Source organism: Oncorhynchus tshawytscha, linkage group LG01 (assembly GCF_018296145.1).
Source record: "Oncorhynchus tshawytscha isolate Ot180627B linkage group LG01, Otsh_v2.0, whole genome shotgun sequence".
NCBI lineage: Eukaryota > Metazoa > Chordata > Actinopteri > Salmoniformes > Salmonidae > Oncorhynchus > Oncorhynchus tshawytscha.
Genome location: NC_056429.1, coordinates 32,457,662 through 32,466,522, shown reverse-complemented (window position 1 = coordinate 32,466,522; position 8,861 = coordinate 32,457,662). Strand labels below are relative to the sequence as shown.

The 8,861-nt window shown below is 39.6% G+C and overlaps 1 protein-coding gene across 1 annotated transcript; it reads right to left on the bottom strand.

Annotated features, from left to right (window-relative positions):
• rgs2 (regulator of G protein signaling 2) lies at nt 1-2,261 on the bottom strand. The gene is made up of 5 exons (XM_024419384.2): nt 2,104-2,261; nt 1,912-1,995; nt 1,637-1,698; nt 1,230-1,396; nt 1-1,033 (listed from the first exon to the last, which is right to left on the bottom strand). The coding sequence occupies exons 1-5, from the start codon at nt 2,160-2,162 to the stop codon at nt 839-841; spliced, it is 567 nt and encodes a 188-aa protein (XP_024275152.1). The 5' UTR covers nt 2,163-2,261; the 3' UTR covers nt 1-838.
• Between the last annotated feature and the right edge of the window lie 6,600 nt (nt 2,262-8,861).

Below are 8,861 nucleotides of genomic sequence, written 5' to 3'. Positions count from 1 at the left end.
TTCTGAATTCAATATTTTATTAGACTTGACATTGGACATGTATGTATTCAACAAAATAAAAAAAGAAACACAGTATTGCAGTCCAGCTGCCACCATACCTTTGCCTCTGTCTATTGTTTTATTTACAGTAAGTTCACCCACAATGAACTGCAGGGGGTTAAAAAAACAAACTACATAGAAAATATGTAGAAACTATAATGGACCTATATATTTTCAAATAACTGCCCTTTTTCTGTAAAAAAATATATATATATCTGTGCGGCCCTCCGTTGAATTTCGAAATCCTGATGTGGGCCTCGAACCCATCCGTGGTTTGAAGCAACATCCACTACAATATTTAGTGTAAACACCTTTATGCGACGCAAAACATTCACCTCCATTCAGCTCTCCAACAAAACAGTTACCAATTTAAACCTATACCACTGGTCCCAGAAAGTTCTTACTCACATCATATAGTTGCAAATAGTTATTAGACAGTTATTTACCGGTACTGGTGTTTGGTGAAACTAACTCAATTGCATATTCAAACACCACAGGATGGGCAGTTCCATTTTAAGCCATTATCAACATGACTACGTCTGATCTGCATTGTTTTGTCTCAATCTACAAAAGCAGGATGCGCAAAGTTGAATTTACATTTTTTAAATGTAAACAAAAAGCTATTCAGTTATTCACTGTACTTCCTACATTACAGTAGTGTTTATAAATAGTGCACTACAGCATTGCCATTGACCACATGGCTCAAATGTGAAATGGTTTTACATCCCATGTAACTTACATGGTGTCAGTGCAACATGTCATGTGTGACTGCATAGACAATCCTTGAAAGTGGTTCATCTTAGGACTTGAGATATTGCCCCTCTCCCCTGGCAATGGCACAGAGTTCCTTGTAGAGCTCAGAGTGGATGAAGCGAGGGTACGAGTTGTTCTCCATCAGGCTGAACACCTTCTTCTGGGCCAACAGGAAACACGTCAGGCTGGGCAGACACAGGCTCTGGACGATAGCATCTTTTGTTTGGTAGTCCAGGTTGATCTGCAACCAAATAGAGACAAGAACACCAATAAGTCTTTGTACAATCAGAGTGATCACACATTGGCATTAGATGTAAGTTGTTTGGAAATAAGAAACATAACTATCACTTTATCGTTACCATATTTTTATTATAAGATTGTTGCTTAATATCAGCACTTTAAGAATGACTCCTGAACGTAGTGAAAGGAAAACTCACCTCTTTAGGAGCGTCACACTGGATGAACTCTTCATAGATGCTTCTGGCCCTCGACGACAGTTTCTCTAGAGACGAGATGGTCCTGAACTCCTCACAGGCTGTCCAGAACTCTATATTCTCCTCACAGAACTCTGACTTCAGGAAGATCCGAAATGCTGCCTTTCCATCTGCAGGAGAGGAGTGAGGGAAGGAGAGAGAATGTCAAAGCAGCTCTCAAGCAGTAGAATGTCTTCAAGCTGAGTTGAGAACGGTCAAATATCAACCAATCAGAGGTGCAGTTTAGATCCAACTGTACTTCAAGATGACTCACTTCATTCATATACATTTTCACTCTACAACATTTGTGCCCATTTCATACAGTCATGCTGATATCATATGAGTTATAAAAGACAGGGTGTGGCATTTACATTTGTGACTCAGGAGTTTGTCAAGTGACTGTGCCCATTGGTTGACTTCATCCACTGTTGGCCTTAGGAAGGAGAGAACAGTCACATTAGAGGCCTGTAGTAGTAGCAGTATACAAGTAGTAAAAATGACTTGTATATACTATTTGCATACAAGTAGTAGTACCTACTGCTTTTAGATACATATATCAAGGTTGATCATTATTAGGATATGGAGCCTTATGCTACTCCCTAATTTACATCCATAATACTACATGATTCAGACCCCTGAGCCTTACCTGTAAGATCTTCTTCTTGCCATGGATTTTGAAGAAGAGGTGATCTTCAAGAGATATCGTATCCTTGTCCTCCAGTTTCTCTTCCTGAAAAATATATATTTTTCTGTTAGTATCATTCCATGTGACTGCTATCATTGCTTAACAAGGTCACGATAATCAGCTGTAATAAAACAAACAGAATAATTAACTCACTTGATTCCTTTTTTATCAATAGAGAAATCTGACGCCTTCATACAGTCTGTACATGCCATGTCTCTATCTGATACAACACACTCAATATTCTGTGGTAAAAAAAACTGAATATAGCAGACTATAGCAGTCAAATGAATCTACCTCCCTCTAGAGCAGTCAGAGCACTTTATATTTTCCTTCTGATATCGTCATGCTAGAAAGGCCGGCCTAGAGTAACAGATCTGTAACCTGATTGGCCCACTCTGTGAACAGTTGGCTAGCCCATCTGCTGACAGTGAGAGCCTGCGGCAGTAAAGGAAGTGCTAGGGAATGTGATTGGTTGTTTAGTGTAAACGGTTACACTACTGAAAGTGCTTCCATATTTAACTCTGGGTAGGCCAATGACATAGAGGCGCACCAAGTCCACCCAAAACTAAAATATAGTTTAGAGGACCCCCCCTTACACACACACACATCAGCTCTTATAGAACAAATATATTTTATGAACTAATCCAACCTGATCTTATCAAGCAGTGGAAGACGTTAAGAAAATAATGCATGAAAAGTATGATGAGGAGAACGTAACTTGATGCAATCTGCTTGACAACACAAAGTAAGATGTAAGATGCATACTGGTTGGAACGCCATAGCCCATCAAACTCGTTTTCCTACATTGCTGTTTACGCTCTATAAATAGAGTCTTAGTTATAAAAATAGTAAGGTGGGAGGAAGTGGTTGGAAATAAATTACTTGCCATTCTCCAATCATTTCTGCCGGTTTGTTTTCTGTAAAGATGACCCAAACCCTTTCACCTCTAATCTCTTTAAAAGCCCCTAAGGTCGATGTCTGCACCCTGCGGAAGATCTAATTAGCATAACACAAAAATCCTTAAAACATCTGTCAGTTTAAGCTAGAGATGGTTTTTTTGCACGGGCTGCGTCTCAGTCCACCGTATCCGCCTATGACGCACTTCCGCATCTGCTGTGAAAGCTGACAGAGCTAGAGCAGTGTCAGACCATGAGACATCCCAAAAATCGATCCTCTCACAAAATCGCCTGTAGCGTTCGAACGGTACAAACTATTATGACCCATTATGGAAAGATGAGACCCCCACAAACACAATGCTCTACAACCCTCACAATTGTCTTGGACTCGTCTGAAGTCGGTACAGCCGATCTACCAACTTCTGTCTTTAGCGTTCAAACAGTTTGGGCTACACACCAAGACTCGTCTGAAGGTCCCCCAGTACCAGTTGAAAAAATGTATGTAACTATATATGGAGACTGTTTATACATGAGGGGTTAAATACATGTAGTATATGTAAAAATAAAAATAAAAAAGTTTCATAAATCTGTCAGATATACAGTTGGAGTCGGAAGTTTACATACACCTTAGCCAAATACATTTAAACAACATTTTTCACAATTTCTGACATTTAATCCAAGTAAGAATTCCCTGTTTTAGGTCAGTTAGGATCACCACTTCATTTTAAGAATGTGAAATGTCAGAATAATAGTAGAGAGCATGATTTGAGTTTTTATTTCTTTCATCACATTGCCAGTGGGTCAGAAGTTTACAATCTGACACTCAATTAATATTTGGGAACAGTGCCTTTAAATTGTTTAATATGGGTCAAATGTTTCGGGTAGCCTTCCACAAGCTTCCCACAATAAGTTGGGTGAATTTTGGCCCATTCCTCCTGACAGAGCTGCTGTAATTGAGTCAGGTTTGTATGCCTCTTTGCTAGCACACGCTTTTTCAGTTCTGCCCACAAATTTATTATAGGCTTGAGTTCCGGGCTTTGTGATGGCCACTCTAATACCTTGACTTTGTTGTCCTTAAGCCATTTTGCCACAACTTTGGAAGTATGCTTGGGGTCATTGTCCATTTGGAAGACCCATTTGCGACCAAGCTTTAACTTCCGGACTGATGTCTGGAGATGTTGCTTCAATATATCCACATCATTTTCCATCCTCATGATGCCATCTATTTTGTGAAGTTCACCAGTCCATCCTACAGCAAAAAATCCCCACAACATGATGCTGCCACCCCCGTGCTTCACGGTTGGGATGCTGTTCTTCGGCTTGCAAGCCTCACCGTTTTTCCTCCAAACATAACGATGGTCATTATGGCCAAACAGTTCTGTTTCATCAGACCAGAGGACATTTCTCCAAAAAATATGATCTTTGTCACCATGTGCAGTTGCAAACCATAGTTTGGCTTTTTTATGCTAGTTTTGGAGCAGTGGCTTCTTCCTTGCTGAGCGACCTTTCAGGTTATGTTGATATAGGACTCGTTTTACTGTGGATATAGATACTTTTGTACCTGTTTCCCCCTGCATCTTTGCTGTTGTTCTGGGATTGATTTGCACTTTTCGCACCAAAATACGTTCATTTTTAGGAGACAGAATGTGTCTCCATCCTGAGAAGTATGGCGGCTGCGTGGTCCCATGGGGTTTATACTTGCGTACTGTTGTTTGTACAGATGAACTTTGTACCTTTAGGCGTTTGGAAATTGCGTCCAAGGATGAACCAGACTTGTGGAGGTCTACCATTTTTTTCTGAGATCTTGGTTGATTTCTTTTGATTTTCCTATGATGTCAAGCAAAGAGGCAGTGAGTGTGAAGGTAGGCCTTGAAATACATACACAGGTACACCTCCAATTGACTCAAATGATGTCAATGAGCCTACCAGAAGCTTCTAAAACTATGACATAATTTCCTGGATTTTTCCAAGCTGTTTAAAGGCACAGTCAACTTAGTGTATGTAAACTTCTGACCCACTGGAATTGTGATACAGTGAATTATAAGTGAAAAAATCTGTCTGTGAACAAATGTTGGAAAAATTACTTGTGTCATGCACAAAGTCGATGTCCTAACCGACTTGCCAAAACTATAGTTTGTTATCAAGAAAATCGTGGAGTGGTTGAAAAGCGAGTTTTAATGACTCCTAAGTGTATGTAAACTTACGACTTCAACTGTAGGACAGACATTTCAGAACAAACATCCTTTAGAATCTTTTGTTCCATGTAGTGAATCTCTTATCCATTGCGTTTGAATGGGAAAATAGCAGTAAGGCCAAAATAAAAATGTTATCAAAACAATTTTTAAATGTTTTTTTTTATATACTTCAAGTTGTCTTCCAATTCAAAATCAAATAGCAAAATTGTCCTGTTATAGACACAAAAATATATCTTATAAATGAATCAAACCTGATCTTTTCAAGCAGTGGGAGATGCCAAGAAAATAATGCATGGAAAGTATGATGAGGAGGACTTAACTTGATGCAATATCCGCTTGACAACACAAAGTAAGATGTCAGATGCGTACTGATTGGAATGCCAGAGCACATCGAACTCGTTTTCTTACATTCCTGTTGATGCTCTATAAATAGAGTCTTAGTTGTAAAAATAGAAAGGTGAGAAGAAGTGGTTGGAAATAAATTACTTTAGCCGCAATTCTGCAAGCATTTCTGTCTTTGACAATGCTTCTCAGTCAATTTCTAGAAATGTGCTCACCTGCAATTAACTTAATAAGTGCCTTTGTTAGATTGATATGAAAGAGGAGGGACATTACCTAATTCAACAGTGTGCAAGCTATTGCAGTTAACCACTATCTGAAAATATTTGGACGGTCACTGGTCAGGTTTTGAGGGTCAACCAGTTTGTTTTCTGTAAAGATGACCCAAACCCTTTCACCTCTAATCTCTTTAAAAGCCCCTAAGTTCGTTGTCTGCACCCCGCTGAAGATCTAATTAGCATAACACAAAAATCACCATAAAAATCTGTCAGTTTAAGATAGAAATATGTTTTTTTGCATGGATTGCATCTCAATCCACAGTATCCGCCTATGTCGCACTTCCGCATCTGCTGTGAAAGCTGACAGAGCTAGAGCGGTGTTTGTCAGACCATGAGACATCCCAAAAATTGATCTTCTCACAAAATCGCCTGTAGCTTTCAAACAGTACAAACTATTATGACCCATCTATGGAAAGATGAGACCCTCACAAAGAAAATGGTGTTCTCCATTTTGCTCTACAACCCTCACAAGTGTCTTGGGACTCGCCTGAAGTCGGTACAGCCTATCTAGCAACTTCTGTCTTTAGTGTCCAAACAGTTTGGGCTACACACCAAGACTCGTCTGACGGTCATCTATGTCTAAACATGTACCAATATATTTTGAAGTGTAATTCCCCTTTAATTGCGCATCTGGCCCTATAATTACGCTTCTAGCAAGTGAGGAATGTGTCATCTAATATGCAAGAGGAGTGATGGTTTTGTACTGCTGCTGTTCTTTTCTTGGCAAAGTTTGCAAATAACAAATAATACATATTATCAATGATATACTTACTCATGATAGACTTCTGCGAGGTAAGCCTACTTGGCAGTTAACATTTAATTGCGAAGGTTTTGAGGAAATATTTCTGTCAATCCACAAGACGGATATCACATCAACTGACTTCACACAGAGTGCTAGACAAACGCACACCCCACACAGAAAGAGAATGGCAATATTGCTGGAAAGTCAAAGAAATTATCTTAGGTTTGTCTTTTTAAGCCAATAGTTGCTAACCAGGGGTGGGATAATGTCAAAGTTGTATTGATTAGATAGTAGCTGGAACCTTGCAGTGTCTGATACTTTGTTTATGACCGTTTGTGATGGAACACGTAAAAAGTTGCATTTACTTTCAGAATTGTTTGTAAAGTTACTCGTAGCTGGGCTGTGAGCTACTGGTAGCTCATGAGCGACATTTTCGAGACCCCTGATCTAGACTCAACAAATATTATCTCCTGTCTTCATATGAAAGAAAATACAGTTGTGTATATGTCCAACTGACCCAGAGTGATAATGTGGATTATCAGCGCAGCGCTCCAACCTGAATGACTGGTTCTTGCCCCACCAGCAAGATAATATAATAGCACACAAATCACCTGCCTTGGCAGTAGTGCTGCATCTTTCCATTCACCCATTGGTTTCATGCAAATGCATGGTGGATGACGTTAATGTTTGTCCTTACCCAGAAATTACAGCTACCTGTAGGTACAGTATGCCAGTGTGGCATGAACAAAGAGGTGATGGAAATCTGTGAATTTGCATATACAGGAACAAAGTTTTAAATGTTCCGTAAATACAAAGTGGTATCGTTTATATCAGTGTCATTGAATTAGTGCTCAAAGTCTAGGGTAGTCGCTAGTATTACATGTAGACAGAATGTGTTGGGATCTTGCCATTGGATGAGTGATCTCCTAATGTCCGCTCTTATTGGGTGTCCAAGGTCACACTTACAGTAGACCCAGTCCAACCTCAACCCCTAGCTGCTACCCTTTGACATCTCATAGATCTGATTGACTGAGTAGTATGAGCAATACCAGAGGGATAGCGGTAGAACTGAGATTGGCCATTCGGTTCTCTAGGATTTTGTCTGGTCAGAGACCCTGAGAAGGAACTGGGGAGCTGTTGAGGCCTTTCAAGTGGGAAGGAAAGGGGAATAGTCTTAAGACAATGTTAAGGCTTTTTACAGTTGAGCTGCAGCTTGCGTCTGGTCATCGATGACAGCCACACATGCAAGCAATCACACTGTAAGGAGAATATAAGAAAATAATCATCTTTGGCAGCGATTACAGCTGTGAAACTTTCTGCGTAACTCTGTAAGAGCTTTGCAAACCTGGATTGTTCAATATTTATACAGCGCAGCCTGAATTCCAAATTGATACAATTTAGATTTTGTGTCACTGATATACATATAATACTCCATAATGCCAAAGTGGAATTATGTTTTTAGAATGTTTTACAAATTAATAATACATTAATATCTTAAATGTTTGCGTCACTAAGTATTCAACTCCATTTTCTATGGCAAGCCTAAATAACTTCCAGAGTGAACATTTTCTTAACAAGTGAGATAATAAGTTGCATGGACTAACTCTGTGTGCAAGAGTGGTGTTTAAAACATGATTTTTGAATGACCCCACATCTGTACCCCACACATACAATTATCTGTAAGGTCCCTTACAGACATTGGATATCCCTTTGAGCATGGTGAAGTTATTAATTACACTTTGGATGATGTATCAGTACACCCAGTCACTACAAAGATGCAGGTGTCCTTCCTAACTCAGTTAACGGTGGGGAAGGAAACCGCTCGGAGATTTCACCACGAGGCCAATGGTGATTTTAAACCAGTTAAATGGCTGCGATAGGAGAAAACTGAGGATGGATCAACAACATTGTGTCACACCAGCCTTCGCTTTGGCTCCCCCTCCTGTCCTGGCTCCCCCTCCTGATTCTGCCAAACCTACTTCTGGCAAAGGCCCTTCACTCATCAACCCCGGACTTGTCTCGTCATCATTACACACACCTGCTTCCAATCCCCACTTTATCACTGTATATAGTCTCCCTCTGCCAATTGTCTTTGTAAATGTTATTTGTTTTCCTGAGAGGAATCTCTCCTACTTTTTTCTGAGTACTTTATATTTGGAAATTTGGGTTTGCCCTGTGACTTTTTGTTTGTGAAGATATATTTTGAGCACAACAAGCGTTTGGGTTTCGTCCCATGTTGATCTATGATGCTTAATTAAATGCAGTAGTTCTAAACCTGCGACTGCCTCCTTCCTACTCTCTACACCAGTGACACATTGTAGTTACTTCACAATACTAACCTAAATGACAGAGTGAAAAGAAGGAAGTCTACAGAATACAAATTCTTAAACATGCATATTTTTTTAGAATAAGGCACTAAAGTAATGCTGAAAAAATGTGGCAAAGAAATTAACTTTTTGTC